The sequence below is a fragment of the Cebus imitator genome, unplaced genomic scaffold, assembly GCF_001604975.1.
Source record: "Cebus imitator isolate Cc_AM_T3 unplaced genomic scaffold, Cebus_imitator-1.0 Scaffold32, whole genome shotgun sequence".
Lineage (NCBI taxonomy): Eukaryota > Metazoa > Chordata > Mammalia > Primates > Cebidae > Cebus > Cebus imitator.
The window spans coordinates 4,044,287-4,063,144 of NW_016107347.1; the positions used below are offsets into that span (position 1 = coordinate 4,044,287).

Sequence of the window (18,858 nt, forward strand, 5' to 3'; positions counted from 1 at the left end):
AAAAGTACCTTCAACATCCACTTCCCCAGACATTGCAAAATATTTAAATAAGATGGGAAAGCTAGCTAGAGGTAAAATAACTATTGTTCTTTCTCTCTCTCCAATTGTGCAGGTTTTTAAAGATGCAGGCCATAGAAAACACATCACATATGATTACTAAAGAAACTGGTGCCTGGTAATATTTGCTTTGTGTACATTGGAAAGTTATTTATTTTAAATATTCAAAGAATGTCAAGGTGAGGCAGGACAAAGAGAGACCCAGTGCCGATCTGTCATTCACCTTGGAGACTCCACCCTCCATCCAGCCAGCTAGAGTCCTGGGGAACTGCCCACAGGGAAGGAGAGTCAGTAATTTCTTCTAAAAGAAGCCTCCTGCCATTGCAACAGCAAAGTACTTTCAAGATGGGGTCAGAGACCCCCAGACTTAGCATCTAGGTCACTCCACTGCGTCTTAAATAGGGAGCCTGTTAATTTTAACTGCATTTTTTTCTTTGCATCTCTTCATTCAACATGAGAACAAACATTCAACAGAGACTGGAAGGAAACTGGGTAAAATATTAAGTGGTAATATATGTGGTTGGTAGGTAATTGATAAGTGTAGTTTCTTCTTGGTATACCTAATATTTTTAAATTTTCTTCAATGAGTAAAGTTTTTATTGTCATACTCCGTTGAGTCTCTAGGTATTAAAAAGAACCTCTGTGCTAAGCAATGAGCTTATAAAAATGAAAGTCGCTGTCCTGCCCTTAGGAGCTCAGATTGAGTAGATGGAACAGTCTCAGGACACACAAAGCCAGCCCAATATGCTCCCTGCTGTGACAGAGGGGTGTACAAAGTGCTGGGGAATCCAAAGGAAGGAGTTCACTGAAGTTATTCCCAAATCTCCAGTTCTTTGGGAAATCTTGCACATGGTTCCTTTATGCGTAGGTCTCTTTCCAGCCTCTTTCAACTTAAGAGCCATTGACCCAGGTTTGCAATGTCTTCTGCAAATCCTGCAGGGGGCAATCAATTGATGGACGCTTTTCTGCTGGTGGTGGTGAGGAAAACAGAGGACAGCTGCTATGGTCTGAATTTTTGTGTTCCCCCCAAAATTCGTACACGAGAATTATAGCCTCCAAGGTAATGGTGTTAGGAGGTGGGCCTTCGGGACATGATTAGGTCTTGAGGGCTCAACCCTCATGTTGAGATTAGTGATGAGAGAGCTAGCTGATCCCTTCCACCGTGAGGACACAGCATGAAAACACCGCTTCTGAGCCAGAAAGCAGCCCTCGCCAGACACCAAATCTGCCGGTGTCTTGATTTCTCAGCCTCCGTAACAGTGAGAAATAAATTTCTGTTGTTTATAAGCTACCCAGTTTTTAATACGTTGTTACAGCAGCCAGAATGGACCTAGACAGTGGGCTTTGGGGCCAGACAGAACTGGCTCGAATACCCCTTCTGTCACTATTAGTTCTGTGGCCTTAGGTAAGTCACTTTGATTCTTTAAGCATCAATAAGACTTTCTTATGAGATTTCAAGATAATGTACTTACAAAGTAAGTACAGAAAAAGTGGTAAATGGCAGATACTGTTGTCATTTTAATCATCATTGTTATTTTAAGGCATAATCCTTTTTTTCAGTGAGCTTGCCATCTAGTTGAGGAGGGAAGATTCATGCAATTGGAAAGAGAATTTCCAAGATAATGTGACCTAAAGGGGTTCTCAGTCCTCAAGCCCCCGCGGCTCTTCCTCCCCTCTGCAAGCTGAGTTCTCACTGAGTAACTCCAACTTGCCAGGTTGCCCTTGGATTCTTGCTCTGTGACTTTATTTCTTGAAAATGCCTGGCACCTAGCGCTGGCCTGCTTCCTTATGGTTGTGGAATACAAGTCCATGCGCTGAATATTTGTGACCCACAAAGAGATAGGCTCTTTCCCTTGGTGACAGTGCTCCCTCCAGGAACCATCTTGGATCTGGGGAGTGACAGCCGTATTATGAGCAGCCTCCTAGAAAACAAATATGGATTCTTAATTCTAAAGCCAATTTCCAAAAGCGTTCTAGAAGGGCACACAGAAATGAAGTCAGCTTCACAGAGTTAACAGCACTGATTTCCTTCTGCTGGCAGGAGACAGAGACACAGGCTAGCCTAATGAGAACTGATCGGGATGTTCTGTCTGGAGATAATAGCAAATGTAAAACAGTGAAACCTCAGACTCCCCTTCTGGTTGCTGTTGGATTTGAGTAATAAGCCGGCACACATGGGCACACACATGCATTTATCTGTAAAATTAAATTCCCCAGAGAAATCTGACCAAGGCAGTGCCCACTCTCTTGTTTTTAATAATAATATTTTCCATTTAATCTTTCTTAGAATTTGTGGAGGTTTTGTCCATTCCAAACTCAAAGGAAAAACATTAGCATTTAGATAGGATTGTACCAGCATTAGAATCAATTGAAATGGAAACAGAGATCATGGGAAGGTTGAGACGGCTGGAGGTTTCTCCATGGGATGATTCTGATATGACATCCACGGCACCCAAAGCATACCTCTCCCCGTGTCTCATCGTCAGCATGCACTCAGCTTTGTCCACAGGTGCCTCTTTCTCACACATATTCCTCTCCAAGTCTCCTGAGAATCACATTTCTGATAGCAGAGCCCCTTCCAAGCTATAGCTCCTCTTCCTCCCGGAATAATCATTGCAAAGGAGACACAAGGCCTTGCTGTCCTTGGTGCAGAAACATGAAATGCCCCTTGTTTGCCCCATAGACTTAAAATACTCCCTCTAGGTTCTTCTTCCTGCTCCTGCCCCCACAGCCACACACACTTTTCTCAGTCACACGCCCTCAACCTTCCCTACACTCAAATTCCAGACTCTTCCTGCAGCGTCAGCAATGCACTGGAGGCCTATACTGACTTGGCAAGGACTTCAAGGAAGTCACCTAGAGGTCACAGTCAGCAAAGTGTTCCCTACACACATGGGTTCTGCAGGCAGGGTCCTAACAGGGAAGCACAACCCTTGTATGCAATTCTCGTGTGAACAACACCAGTCCACACCCTAACTGACCTCCGTGATTCCTGTCTGCCATCCATTTGGGAATAGTTTCAGTATCTGTCCGCAGCATTAGGAAGCCTCCGTAAGCTGGTACATCACTGACTTTATCTGCCGATGGTAAATTATTGAAACAGAGACTGACGGCTGTATTTACTGGGCTGCCTCTGGAGCCACCATTGCCCTCAGATCTCCTGATAAACCAGACTCATGTTCTTTCTCATTTTGCCTTTTACTGCTGCTCTCCTGGAACCACCAGACCACAGGAGTGAGACTCGTTTAGTGCTAATGTCTTGTGTGTGGTTGGTATTCTCCTGCCTTGCAAACTCATTTATCGGAATCTTTGATCAAAACCCTATGCATTTCTTCCAGTTGCTCATCAGCATTCCTTCCTTAATGTGAGCTCCACTGTACTCTTTGCCTCTGTGTTCATCTCCCCTCCACGCCTCTTCCAACCTCTCCTGTTTCCATTCCAGCTTCTGAGTCCCTGTCCCTCGCCCAGCCTTTTGTATCCCCCCAGCTGGAAGTATAACTTTTGATTCTTTTCTCCTACAGGAAGATGATTTGAATGGGATCCACATTGTGGCTTTTGCAGAGAAGAGTGACCCAGGTAGGGAACCTTCACTTTGCCCTTTTACACGTTTAGCAGGAACTGATTTCTCACCTTTGTCAGCCCTCAACTTTCTCTTCCCTCACATCCCATCCACAAGGCAACTGTAAGATATTGGGCACCCCCTGGTGGTCACTCATTAAGTGTGAGTTTGTTTTCAGTTGTGCACACAGCTAAGAGAAGAAAAGTTGTGAACCATTCAGAATGTTATAGACTACCAGATTCCTACATCCACTGCACAGCAATGGGCCAACACACTGAGTCAGTGGGATTTGCAGCAGAGAAAGAGTTTAATAATCTCAAGGCTGCCAGATGGATAAGGGGAGGGATTCTCAAGCCTGAGATCCAAGTCTTTGAGGGGTTCTAGGCAAGGATTATTAAGAGGATCATGGAAGGTGGGGACCTGGAAAATTGCGGTCATTGATTAATCGGGATAAGAGGGATGAAATCATGACGATGTGGAAACTTCATTCTTCCATAACTCAGCTCCTTGCTTGGCCTTTTAGACCAGCTGGCATCAGTAGTCTTACTGGTATGAAGAACTTAAAAGAGGAACTCAAATGGAAATCTTATTGTATTCATCCATTCTCACATTGCTATAAAGAAATACTAGAGACTGGATAATTTATAAGGAAAAGAAGCTTAATTGGCTCACAGTTCTTCAGGCTGTACAGAAAATCTGCTTCTGGGGAGGCCTCAGGAGGCCTTTACTCAAGGCGAAAGGCAAAGTGGGAGCAGGACCAAGGTGGTGGGGAGGTGCCACATACTTTTATATAACCAGATCTTGTGAAAACTCACTATTGTGATGGCAGCACCAAGAAGGGCAAGGTGTTAAACCATGAGTGACCGCCCCCACGAGCCGGTCACCTCCCACCAGGCCCACCTCCAGCACTGGGAATTACATTTCAACAGGAGATTTGGGCAAGGGACACAGATCCAAAGCATATCGTTTATCATCACACCATGTCTTAAATTTTATCTATAGGACAGAAAAGGGACGAGTCGTATGACAGGGACCACATTATCCTGGGTAGTAAGCAATGATCAAAGGAGGGCCAGAGGGCAAGCCAGCAATGATTGCTGCTGATGGTGTAGGAAGCCTAGCAAGATTGTTTTTCCTCAGTTGTGTTTATAAAATGTTTCTGGAGATGCTCTCCAACATTCTGCTTCGTGGCCCAAACACAGGAAAGTACACTGGGCACTGGGCAAGATATTAAAACATACCAGCTTTACGGGGGCAGGGGGTGTGCATGTATGTGTGTGTGCATGTGTAAAATTCTGTTCACATTAAAAGCTTATTTACCAGTTTTGCCATGTCAATCACAATTTTACCTTAAAATAGGATAAATGTATACTTTGATCCATAAAATATTGTCTGTGCTTGGGAAATCAAATAGAAAATAATCCCCTAAATAATGAGAACTGGGGAAAATGAGCAGCTTACTTTAAAAGTGCAATATGATCCTATAAACAGTTGAGTAACTTTGTTTTTGGAACTCGGACAACTTTTCTCTGGTTTCACTTTTTTCAACGCTAGTGGAGAGTGAAGTGCAGGAACATTAATTTGGCAGCAAGCAAAATGCTGATTCCCTATGTCAGTGCTCTATGAGACAGAGAGTCCCCAAGAGAAAGTGGAAACAGATATTCTAAAGTGCATTTTGGAAACCCTGGGACAACCCAGAATGTAACCAGAGAACACAAGGGAATGTAGACTTCCATGGCGTTTGCTGGGGACCTCAGTCTCTTGTATACTCATAGGGAGAGATCTAGGGATGACTTCCAGTGGACGTATCAAGAAACAGAGGCTCGGAGAAGCTAAACAAACTGCCCAAGAGAACAGTTAGTGGCAGAACACAAGGAGGACAGATCTCCTTGTTCATTAATGCATAGCTGATTATTGCAGTGTCTTGACATAGGGTAGGTGCTCAGTAGGCATTTGTCTGGCAGATGATTATTGTTAGATGACCAACCAAGATGGAGCTCCAAACTCTTCACTCTCAGGCCAGCTTTTCCTTCCCTTTTTTGGCAATACACTAATAGCCTCCATAGTTTCTTATAGCGTGAAACCCACATTTTTAATCATATAATTTTTAAAATCATGATGCAATTCATATACCATGATAGTAACCCTTTTAAATTGAAGAGCTCAGTGGTTTTTAGTACATTCACAAAGTTGTACAAACATAATCAGTATCTAATTCTGGAACATTTTGGAAAATAGCCATTAGCAGTCATTCCCATTCCCCTCTTACCCACCTCTGCAAGCAGGAATTGCCTACATTTATATAAATGGACTCATTTAATATATAGCCTTTTGTGTGTGGCGTCTTTCACTTAGCATGAGGTTTTCATGGTGTACCAAGGACACGGCACATATCATTCCTTTTAAGGGACAAATAATATTCCATTGTATGAAAACCAAATTTATGTTGCAAATTATCTGAGCACTCTCCTGGCGTTTTCACTTTTCAACAAGATCTAGCCCTTGTCTCCACCCGCTCAAAAAAATCCAGCGTGGTTTCAGTGGGTTTCCCACAGATTCTGGTCACCACTCTGCCCAGGAGGAGCAAATAGCAAAGGAAGCCGATTGTCTAAGGTTTACAAGCTAGAATCAAACAGAATCAGATTCCTGGTGTTATGTGAACAGAGATGCAGTTACCATAGGCAGCAGCTGCTGGCCAGACTCCCGGGGGCTCCTTCCTTGCCTCACCTGCCCCTGTCCAATATTGTGGGGAAGCCTGTCTGGCTCTTTGGAACAATGGAACAAAGAGGCCTCCCTGAAGTTGCAGGAACCTGTTTGACCGAGATTGCTGCTGTAATGAATCAAGCTCCAGAAACTACTTTCACCTCCTCCCTGCACAAATATCCTTGGGCCCGAAGCTGTGCCTTTCCCCAGTAGAACCCAAGCTGGGGCTTGTACTGGGAAGCTGTAAGCATGCACTGAGGCGAGGGTGGGGGGAAGGGTAGGAGCTCTAGAAGCATCTTCCGTGAGCCAGGGTCTTGCCACTCAGGGCTGGGAAAGGGAAAGGCTTGTCTGCGAAAGTCCCTGGCTCTGAATTTGTGGTTAATCAGTGATTTACTCACAGATACTGATGTGCAACCTGGGGCGAGAGGCCTGCCTGCAGGACTAGGAATTTCATTCCTGAAAGACAGTCCCTCTGCATGCCTTTGCTCTTGCTAACAAGTTAGACATGGCCTTTCACTCCAACCAAACACCTAGCCCCTCCGCCCCAAAGAAGAAGATTCTACATCCAGGAAAATAATACAGTTCTTAAAGAGCTAACAATGTTGAGGAACCTTGCTAGGAGCTTTATGTAGATGACCTCATTTAGCACCTAAAGCCACTCTGTCATATGTGCACGGTGATTATTATTCTAGCGTCAGGTGAAGACAGTGAGTTTTCGACATTAAATAACTTGCCCAGATTACTCACTGTATCTAAGCCAAGATGCAAATTCGCGCAGGCCGTCTTGACCTCTAAATACATCGTGACTATGAGGAAGATGTTGTGTACCTATAAGTACACACTGTCACTTAACATATACTTACATGTACACAAGAACCCCATGAGGAAGGTATTATTTTATTCCCATTTTACAACTGAGGAAGCTGAGGCTGAGAGAGCTTACCTCACTGGGAAGCATAAAATCGGAATGATGCTGAGGATGCCTGGCTTCCCAGCCCACACCCTTAACCACAAGGCCCTGCCGTGGAGTTGTATGAAGTTCTCAGGGCAGCAACTCTGAGTGGCGTGTAAGCCTGTAGCAGGGCCTTGTGCTAAGTGATCATTCGGTCCCCCTTCCTACCTCTCTATTGCCCTTCGCCACCTTCTCCACTTCCAACATTTGAAAGACAAGAAAGCGGAGACCCCTCCGGTGCAATGGCAGGCTTGAGATCACAGGGCTACAGGCACAGTGGAAGTCGAGCTTAGACTTCCCTGAGGGCCTCCTCTGAGCACAGTCCACCCTGTCACACCAGCTCCAAACAATGCCGCAGCCAGCGCAGGCTCTGAGCACATGCAGTGCTATGGCACTGTGCGGGAGAAGGGCGCACAGGCAGGCGAGCAGGGGGGAGGTGAGAGGAGCACAGAACCACCTGGAAGCTTGAGAGCCTCGTTAGGGAAGAAAGGTCCAGCTTTCTCCCACTGTCTGTCCGGGTTTGGGTTCTAAGATTATACAGCAGCAACAACCACACATCCCCGTGATCCAGATGCCCCAACCACTTTCTTCTCCAAGTAGTTCTGACATGACCTTCATGGCCAAGAGCTTGAGTTCACCCACTGTAGAAAGCAGAGGGCAGGCAGCAAAGCCCTACTCCCACCCCCACCTGCCAGGAGGCAGGGTCTGCTCTCCTGGCCCTAGAGCCTAATTGCCTGATCTCTCCTGCTGTACTCATCCCATGCTCTCAGGCAGGCCTGGCTGGGAACGACGTTTCCCAGCCCTGTGCTTTTGTCCACTGCCTGGCGGTGCTGCTAGCCTTCTTCCAGCTCCTGCACTCAAAGTGCCCGCCAGAGCTGCTCACCTGACAGGTTTGAAAATGAACCACTCTCTTCCTCACCACCCCTAGATATGTCTGTGTCAGGCTGATGACATCTTCTTTATAACATATGATGAAAGGTTTGCAAAGCGGCGTTCCTACATGAGTGCGTGCTGGAAGGATGTCCTCAAAGGGCACCGGGAATATTAGCGCTAACAAGCTGGAAATGCAAGGACAGGCTGCTGTCTGCGCATGTGGAACAGAATTAGTGACAGGCCCTGGAAGGAAGGTCTCCAAGCCCTGTTCCACGCAAGCTTCCACTGCTTCAGGTTTTTGTAAAAATCTTTTTGAGACTCATGGTCTCAACTAGGACCACTAAGTGCTTCTTTGAGCTTTTGACTTAAAATTTGGTTTATCAAGTTTAACATTTGGTTCTTTTTTTTCTTTCTTTCTTTCTTTCTCTTTCTTTTCTTTTCTTTTCTTTTCTTTTCTTTGAGACAGAGTCTCCCTCGGTTGCCCAGGCTGGAGTGCAGTGGTACCATCTCGGCTTACTGCAACCTCCATCTCCTGGGTTCAAGCTATTCTCCTGCCTCAGCCTCCCAAGTAGCTGGGATTATAGGCGCTCGCCACCACACCTGGCTAATTTTTGTATTTTTAGTAGAGAAGGGTTTCACTGTGTTGGTCAGGCTGGTCTCGAACTCCTGACCTTAGGTGATCTGCCCGCCTCGGCCTCCCACAGTGCTGGGATTATGGGCATGAGCCACTGCACCTGGCCTGGTTCTTACCATGTGTTGAACATTATTCCAAGCACTTAACAAATATCAGCGCATTTAACCTTTGCAACAACCCATCGTGTTAGGTGCTGTTTTGATCATCCTCCCTGGTGTACAGATGAGAAAATGCAGGGACAAAGAAATTAAATAATCTCCCCAGCTCACAAGGCTAATCAGTGATAGAGCTAGGATTCAAAGCAGCATGCTAGCCCTAAGTCTGGGCTCTGTCACCACCAGCTTCAGCTCCTCTTCATCATGACACCATATCATTTGACTTGTTCGCCAATTCTGGGCTCCTAGGCCAGGAGAAGACAGGCAGAGAAAGAGGGCTGAGGTAAGGGCGTATTCACGTCTCAGGTACATCTCCCAGCCGTGGGGCCCAGACAATGTCCCCTGTCCTGCGCAGATGTCTGACTCTCACACGTGACTTCTTGGTAATTCTGTCTTGTCAGAAGACAGCTCCCGGCCTTGTCTGTCCCTCTGAGGTTTCCCAAAGGGTCCATTTCAGATGTTGGGCTGCTTTTTGAGAATTCTATACTTACTGAGGGAGCTCTGGCCTAGAGACCAACAAGCCTTTCTGAGAGATGACCTGCCCTACACACACCCTTGTGTCTCAGCCTCTGGCTCTGGGCTTAAGCTTACGGGCACTCAGATTATACCTACCTGATGGGAAAAAAAAACAAAAAAAACAAAAAAAAAAAAAAAAAAAAAAAAAAAAAAAAAAAAAAAAAAAAAAAAAAAACAAACAACAACAACAAAAAAAAACGCTTTCCATCAATGAAGGATGAAAGTAGTGGAAAGAAAAAAACTTAAAATGAGTAAGAGTTTGATAGGGGCGGAGGAGGGGAAGGAAGGGGGCAGAGAGTCTTTCTGAGGTCCTCCTGCATGTGCCTCCCTGCACACTCTACCCAGTCCACATGCTGACACCGTCTTGTTGTTATCAACATGCCCGAGAGGTCCTGTGGCAGCTGTTCTCTCCACTTTCAGAGGAGGAAATGAAAGGGGAGAGGCTAAGTGACCTGTGCAAGGTCTTTAAACTCCAGACCCAATGCCCTCTTTAGATATAACCTTTAGACTGTATGGCCGCAGCCCTGGCCGTTTATCTGTCCAGCTGCCACACAAGCAAGGGCAGGACCCCATGAGAAGGGCTTGGCCTTCCCAAGCCCAGGCTGCTCCTCACAGGAGCAGAGACCCTGAGGCCCAGAACTTCCCATGGCATGGAGTCTGGAAGGGTTCTTTTCAGTGCCTTTGTGGAGTGAGCACAGCCAGCTCCTTCAGGAGTGGGGCCATGAGGACAGACAGCAGGGCAGGCTGCGTGCTGCGGGCCTGTTGACTCCTGGGCCACTGCTTGATGGGAGACACATGAGCTCTGCCGAATGTGGCCTTGTGTCCTGACATGGCTGTGCTTGGCCTGGGACAGGTCCCCTAGGGCTTGATGAAGGCTCATTCCCACCAGTCCCTGCCAGGGAAACAGGAGAGGATAATCACCAGTTTCTCCTCCCACAGAGCTGTGATTCCCAGGGGCCGCTCGCTTGCCGTGGGAAACCTCCTGGCTCAACGTGCATCCCTTGGCCGTGGGTCATGGTCTTTCAAGACTCCAAGGCTGAATGGCAGGAGAGGAATTGCAGTTCTCACAGCGCGAGGTGTCTTTATTTACATCCATCTCTGAGACGCCAGCCCCACTCAGAGCCATCTCTGAGTTAGCCAACCCATCGCACTGCAGCTGCTGGGAGGCGGGGGCTTGGTAGCATGGTTTGAAGGTGGGGAAGGGACCCCTCCATGGGAAGGCAGAGACCAGCCAGCCAGCCCCTGGGGCTGCAACATGGACAGTTTCCTTAGTGTCCCAGCCCCTGCTTCCCTGATGTTGAAGCTTTCACACTGGGCTTAAACATCGCAAGCACAAACTCAAGGAAGGAAGATGGCAGCAACATTGGGAGTGCGGAGACCTCAGAGGGTAGGAGACAGTGGAATTGGCTCTAGATGTGCAGACTTAAGACCTGAGTTCAACTCCCAGCTCTACCATTTGCTCACGTGTGATGCTGGGGAAGTCATTTGCTTGCCTTGGGTCTTAATACCGTCCTCTTTAAAATGGACATGATAAAATTTTCCTAACCTCCATCAAGACTAGTCATAAAAATCAAACACAAAAGTACTCAGCACCCAGTAAGTGTTCAGTAGACACTCATAAAGTAAAGGTTGGAGCAGCATGATTATGGACTTTCTGCATATGAAGAACAATGTCCTATGTCTTGGCTGGGAGTAGTGGCTCACACCTATAATCCCAGCACTTTGGGAGGCTGAGGTGGGAAGATCACTTGAACCCAGGAGTTCAAGACCAGCCTAGGCAACACAGAGAGATCTCATCTTTACAAATAATAATTTAAAAAATTAACTGCATGGTGGCATGTGCCTCTGGTCCCAGCTACTTAGGAGGCTGAGATGGGGGAATCACTTGAGCCTGGGAAGTCAAGGCTGCAGTGAGCCATGATTATATCACCGCATTTCAGCCTGCACACTGGAGTGAGACCCCATCTCAAAACAAAACAAAAAAGAACAATGTCCTGTGTCCATAACGGAAGAATTTGGGGAGTAAACATCATGTGAAAAAAAAGGAGATTTCAGTTGGATGCAAAGATAAGATTCTTGGCTGTTAGAATGATCAAGCAGTCTTTGGCAAGGTCAAAGGGTCTCCGTCCTGGAAATATTTGAAAGAGACCAATGTTCTGAGTGGAGGCTATTCACCTACCTGGAGATCTGGAATGTCTGTGTTGCAGGGGTGTCTTCTGGTTTTGAGAACTGATGCTAATCTGATAACTGCAGAGAACAGTCCTCTGCTTGCTATGTCTAGGTAACTGTTAGCCTACACATCTCTGAATAGTATTTACCCCTTTTTCTCTCTATATTTTTTTGAAGTATAGGCTATATTCCTTCTGAAACATACATGATCACAATCTTGAAAGGCCTCCAAGCCATGTCTACCACTGATAAAGGAAATGTTTACTCATTTCAAACTCATTCATCTGTATAATTTTAACAGTGGCCTAGTCCTTGCTTAACATCTAATTACAAAAGTTAAATGTGGCTGGGCGTGGTGGCTTATGCCTTGTAATCCCAGCACTTTGGGAGGCTGAGGTGGGACCTGCCTTCCTGGTCAAAAAGGGAGGATCCAGATAATTTTTCCCTTTTCCGGGGGACCTGCCAGTTTTACAAAGAAAACAGAAGCTCTCTTTGGAAAAAACTGAATTGTAACTTACAATTTTAGCAACTGAATACATGTGAGACTGGGTTAGCTGCTTTAACTCGCTTTCCCAGATTAATGAGAATCCATTCTAACAGGTCTGCGCTCAAGGCCGGGGTCTGAAGAGGAGAGCGTGTAAGGCTTGTAAGCCTTCGATCAGGAATAGCCACACAGGCTAATGCCTTAAAAGCAAAGGAATTAAACCTTTCCTTGACCCAGATTTAAGCGTAGGGTTCTTGTGGTCACACCAGCTGGCACAGCCATCCCTGAAGCCTTTAGTCACAGAATCGGCCACAGGAGCCAAAAGGATCTGCCCCACACCGTACTGTCTTTGATGTGATTTTCTGCAAGCGTGTTCTCTACCACATGAATGCAAGACTGCTTCTAACCCACTCCCGGTGCCCAGATCACTGAACTTAATACCGGTGTGGTAAATGAACGGAGGAATGGCTAGGCTTAGGGGGCTCTAGCCAGCTTCCTTGCCTTTGAACATAGAACGTCAGGTAATTTAAGTAGAATAATGGCTAAAGCTTGCTATATTCCAGGCACGAAGTGCTTCAGAGATGCTGATTCATTTAAGTCACAGCTACCCGATGAAGTAGATACTGTCATTGTCATCATCCCCGTTTTACAGATGAGGAGACAGACATTAAATAACTTGCTCTAAGTGTACGACCAGGACCTTGGCCAAGGTCATTTGACCCCTGAGTCTGTGTGTTTAAGGGTCATGCTGGGCTGACCCCCTGAAGAATGGGCTCTGTTCTGTTATTGAAAGTATTCAGGGAAATAGACATTGCCCATTACAGAATTCATCACATTGAACGTCAGAAACCTGCCCTTGGATCTAGAGGAAACTTTATCAGCTTTAATGTCAACCTTATTTATTAATTTATTCTGTGAATGGTTTTTGAGATTGCTTTGCTTCTCCATAGACACAAAGAATATTCTCCTCACAAAAACCTTTTGGCCGAGCACAGTGGCTCAGCACTTTGGGAGGCCGAGGCAGGTGGATCATGAGGTCAGGAGTTCAAGACCAGCCTGGCCGAGGTGGTGAAACCCTGTTTCTAGTAAAAATACAAAAAAAAAAAAAAAAATTAGCTGGGCGTGGTGGCGGGCACTTGTATTCTCAGACTCAGGAGGCTGAGGCGGAGAATTGCTTGAACCCAGGGGGTGGAGGTTGCAATGAGCCTAGATTGCACCACTGCACTCTAGCCTGGGTGACAAAGTGAGACCCAGTCTCAAAAAAACAAAAAACAAAACCCGTGGCTGGGCGCGGTGGCTCAAGCCTGTAATCCCAGCACTTTGGGAGGCCGAGGCGGGTGGATCACGAGGTCAAGAGATCGAGACCATCCTGGTCAGCATGGTGAAATCCCGTCTCTACTAAAAATACAAAAAATTAGCTGGGCATGGTGGCGCACGCCTGTAGTCCCAGCTACTCAGGAGGCTGAGGCAGGAGAATTGCCTGAACCCAGGAGGCGGAGGTTGCAGTGAGCCGAGATCGTGCCATTGCACTCCAGCCTGGGTAACAAGAGCGAAACTCTGTCTCAAAAAAAAAAAAACCCTTTCATTTTTTAAAAAATGGTCATTGAGACCCACTTTTGACTTTACTCAGAGGGTAGGAGACAGTGGAAGTGGCTCCAGATGTGCAGAATTAAGACCTGAGTTCAATTACATTATGTAGTTACATAAAAACTACAAACAAGTTGATTTTTCTAGCACAGCTCAGCTTTTATTTTCATCTCTTAACCTGCCTTAGAATGTCAAATAGGAATGTAGTATGTATGTTCTTGCATACGACATTCCTTTTGCTGAATCCCAATGTTAAGTGAGTTTTTCCCATAAGAAAACAACAGCGCTCCGTTGTGTATTCAGACTGTAGCTCTGGGTTACAGACCCTGCCCCTCCACAACACTTGTGTGCACCTAGTCTATCCTTTCCTTTATGTGAAGCAGTCTCTTGTACCTCAGGCTTACTTTCTGCTTTCATTTGGGTCTGTGCTGTTGCATTTCATCCTCTTTGTGAATTTCAGATTTGTCCCATCCCTTTTACATTTGATTCTCTCTCATCTTTTAAAGTACTGGCAGTGTCACCTCACTGATTATTATTTCTTTATTTTCTGCAGCTAAAAACAGTAACTGAAGTTGTTTTTGAGGAATTCCTCCTGTGGTCTGTGTATTATGATTCCTATCTCTACAGATAACCAAGCTGGCACCCTATTTCCCTCTCCTGTGACAGACACAAGGCCAAAGGAAGACCCATAGTGTCCACACATGGCAGCCAGTGAGACACTGGAGGGGCAGGGCCTTCTATACTACCTTCAGGCAGCAGGAGCCGAATCCCTACCCCACCTCCACCCCCAGCCCCGCAACGACAGATAAATCAAGTCTAAAGCTTAGGGCCCTGTCAATCTCCACTGTCTGTCATACTTTCATTTGCAATCTGGTTATGAGCATAGATTAAACAACCACCTAGGTACATTCTGCCTCTCTGCAGGAAGTGGCTACTGGCCATAAAGGCCCCTTCTATGGCCTGGCGCAGTGACTCATGCCTGTAATCCTGCACTTTGGAAGCTGAGGCAGGAGGGTCTGTTGAGCCCAGGAATTCAAAACCAACCTCAGCAACAATCCGAGACCTCTGTCTCTACAAAAAGAAAACAATAAAAATTAAAAAAAAAAAAAATACAACAGCTGGGCATAGTGGTACACACCTGTAGTTTTAGCCACTTGTGAGGCTGACACAGGAGGATCACTTGAGCCTGGGAGGTGGAGGCTGAAGTGAGCTGCTATGATCCCACCACGCACTCCAGCCTGGGCAACAGAGACCCTCAAAAAAACAAAAAAACAACAAAAAAGAAAGAAAATAAAGAAACTTCTTTTCCAGTAGAGGTCGCTGTGCTTCCCAGGTACTAAGGCCTAAGCGGGGCTCAGCCTGAATATTCAGTGTGAGCTAGCAACCGTGACTACACCAACTCAAAAACTCAAAGCAGAGTTGCTAAGAATAGTATGCATTTTGCCTGGAATGCATTAGAGATAAGGAAGTGTAGAAAAAAATTTACCAAGAGTCCAAAATAGCCAAACAAAAGCTAGCATTCCTGCAGAGAGGAGAGGCTTGCTAATCAGGGAGGAGCTCAAGCTTGCTGAGACTCCAGGCAAAAGAAGAAAATCTTTGCAAAGAAAACACAGTTACCACATAGAATTCCCAAACAGCTGGTGAGTTGCTTGTATTCCAGGTATAAATTTCAAGCCACAAATTCAGCTATGCAAGAAATGTAACTTTATTATTTAGAACTAAACCTAAATTTCAATTTGGAGTATATACCACTGAATGGGGGAAGCTGGGTCTGAGAATTAATGGCCTTCCACCTGAACCCCACCATCCGGAGGGGTCCAGGGGCTTCTGGTTCCCAGGCATAGCTGAGTGGGGTGTACATCCGGTACGGGTCACCGTCATCTGTCCATGCTGGCATCTACAAAGAAGTCTGTCATTCTGTCTGACCTCTGGCTCTTGCTCCAAGCAGGTTACCACTGGTCCTTTCCATCCCAACTAAAGGACTAGTATTGAACTGCCTCCCCTCGGCGTGTTCAAGCTCCTTAGAATGACAAACAACTCCATGGGGACTTCAGGCAGGCTTTTCTGCCCTAGTGCACCTGTACTAGGGGGTTCTCCAAGGGATTCTGGAATCTTTTCATTTGCCTGAGTTTAATTCTGAAACAAATCATGGGTCTTCCTCACTCTCGTGATTCCCTGAAACAATGGAGATTCTTTACATGGACACACATGCACACATGGCTTGTGTTTCTGCACATGCACACGCACGAATACACACAAACACGTGCACACGAGTGCACGCACACACACACACGGGCACACTTTATTATTCTCAGGGGACTTCCAAAATCTGAACTATTTTTTCAGTTTCTAGTTGGGGGTTGGCAGTGGTGCTGACAGCTGAGAATTTGTTACCTCTTACTGAACATTCTCCTACAGTTTTTGTTTATGGCAAAAGTTGTATGCTCCCAGTCCTTCAAGATTTAAGCATTTAAAGCTAAAAAGTTCATGTTCTTGAAGCTTATAAAGCTCCTCTCTGCTTTTCTTATGAATCATCCCGCCCTTGGGGCAGAGACTGCTGGTGACTGAACAGAGGGAAGGCACAGTGTACAAGGAAAAGGGGAGGGAGGGAGGGAAGCCCGTTTACTCTCTCAGAGCTGTGAAACCAACTGTAAATCAGAAGCTCGCAAGGTTGGAAGGTTTTAGGAATTCCAGGTTGTAGATAACTAAGGGTCCAGGGTTAAACATTCTTGGTCCCTAGAGCAAGTGTTACTGGGGACTCCGAGGGACAGCAAAGTATCCGTTTCAAGAGATGGCAGAGGATCAGTGAGGACAGGCAGGAGTTTCTCTGTTCGGGGACTGACTTTCTGACCCAAGGCTGGGCAGTTTTCACAAATGAAGCTCAGCTTCCAGTTAAAAACCAGCCAGTTCTCTGTGAACTTTTAATCCTTTGTTCAAATTTTTTATTGTTTCCTTTGTATAAGCTGCTTTGTGCCTGCAGCTTTCATCTGACTCATTCTATAGAGTAATCCTATAATTGAGGGTAAGCAGCAAATGGCCTAAGAAATCCTCATGCAAAAACCGCACTCTCTGCTCTCAACGTTAGAAGCTGTGTATGTATGTGCAGGGGTTACTCAACTCTCTTGAATCCTGCTTCAGATGGCTACGAATTCCTGGAGATCCTGAAACAGGTTGCCCGGGACAATACTGACAACCCCGACCTGAGCATCCTGTGGATCGACCCCGACGACTTTCCTCTGGTGAGTGGATCCAGCCAGACCCCACCCTCTGTCGCTGTCACAGCCCCATGATTGCGTTTAGCATCCGAGGAGGTGAATTAGGCAGGAACACTTGAAGAAACCCAGTGGCAGCCCCCATCCAGTGTGGGGGGTCTCAGCCCTTGGGGCAGTATTGAACTTGGGGCCTGGTGCTGACACTGAAAGGGTTAGGCTTAGTGTTTTCACTCCCTGGAGATGAGGAGTTGAAGCCCCTTGACCCTTGGGGGCCCACCCAAGTGAAGGAGGGTCAACTTCGGCAGCAGCTTCAGAGCTGCTCCTCATTACTCCACTCGCTGTCCCCAGAACTATTTTTATTTTCTGGGTGGGGACCATCATTCTGAGGCCACCTGAATGACTAAGTAATAAAAATCAGACATGAACATTTTACATCGAGTTCAGAAATTGGTGGAGAGAAACAGAGAAACAGAACATGCCTGTCATGTTCGTTGTGTTCTCCCAGGACCTAGCATAGTATCTAGCCCATGAAGAACATTCAAGAAACTTCAAGGCCACACTCTTGCCAGTGTCCATGATCAACGAACACCCAAAAGCTTTGTGGACACCCAAATGCTTTGAGTATACTTAGCTTTCAAAAGGAATGAGCACAATTTGTACACTACGTGAATTGAACCCATGTACCTCCCACACTGGATGGGGGGCGCCACTGGGCTTCTTCAAGTACTCCTGCCCATTTCACCTCCTCGGATGCTAAACACAACCATGGAATACATAATAATCTCAGATACTACGCACAGCGGATATACTCTACCGTATGCCTGGAACCATAGTAATACTTTCCATGCCTCTTCACGGCGAATCCTCTCAACCACGCTGTGAAGTAGGTACTATTATAATCCCTATCGCAAGGTGGAGAGAATGATAGCTGGGGAGGGGAACGCTAGAGAGTGATGGATGTGCTATTCCAACCGAGGTCTACACGATGCTAAAGCTTGGCCTACCGACTGCTTTAGGTAAAAGCTTACTGCAGTAATCAGTATAAGTTAGTTATCATTAGGTTATGAATGATGACTTTCTCTTCCAGGAAGTATGAGTTGCATAGGTCATGACGGATGATACTGTGATTAAATAGAGAAAATTGAGAGAGATCTCAAGAGTCCTGAAAATCAGTCCTATGTAGAGGAGGGGTGAATCAAAGGCAGAGGCTTCCATGATACTTGAGACCAGTGTGTAGCACTGGGTAATTGTAACAAAGTCATGGCCATGTGAGGCTGCATACAGTACAGCTTTGTTGATCTGGCTTCTGCCTGGTTGCGTTTCTACTTTATCTGTTTTGTTACACAGGCTCGCAGATGGTTTGCAGTTCTCCTGGCTAGTTCCTTTTTTTTTTTTTTTTTTTTTGACAGGGTCTTACTCTGTCACCCAGGCTGGGGTGCAGTGGCCTAGTCTCAACTTACTGCAGCCTCAACCTCCAAGGCTAAGCAGTCCTCCTGCTTCAGCCTCCTGAGTAGTCGGGACTGCAGGCGTGCAGCATCATGCCCAACTAATTTTAAAATTTTCTTGTACAGCTAAGGTCTCACTGTTTCCCAGGCTGTTTGCAAACTCCTGGGCTCCAGCAGTTTGCTCACTTTGGCCTCCCAAAGTGCTGGGACAACAGGCATGAGCCGCTCCTGGCCTCTCCTCTGGCCAGTTCCATGTGTTTGTCTTGGTGTTTGCAAAGAAGAAATCTTCAGAGTCTTCTTATTTCCAGGTTCTTGAATATCCCCAGTCCCCCTTAGGCCATATATTTGCTTGGGAGATTTTCTACCATTGAATCACCTCCATTAAAAAAAAACAAAACAGCCCGGCGCGGTGGCTCAAGCCTGTAATCCCAGCACTTTGGGAGGCCGAGGCGGGTGGATCACGAGGTCAAGAGATCGAGACCATCCTGGTCAACATGGTGAAACCCCGTCTC

The 18,858-nt window shown here is 46.3% G+C and overlaps 1 protein-coding gene across 2 annotated transcripts in view; it reads left to right on the forward strand.

The window, feature by feature from the left end:
* Positions 1-18,858, forward strand: part of CASQ2 (calsequestrin 2) — a 65,674-nt gene that overhangs the window by 43,497 nt on the left and 3,319 nt on the right. Inside the window, exons 8-10 of one of the 2 annotated variants that reach the window (XM_037737001.1) lie at positions 3,283-3,291; positions 3,579-3,633; positions 16,828-16,928. In XM_037737001.1, coding sequence (XP_037592929.1) covers positions 3,283-3,291; positions 3,579-3,633; positions 16,828-16,928 — 165 coding nt within the window. The remainder of the gene's footprint in view (positions 1-3,282; positions 3,292-3,578; positions 3,634-16,827; positions 16,929-18,858) is intronic. The other variant, XM_017524207.1, reaches the window with a different exon arrangement.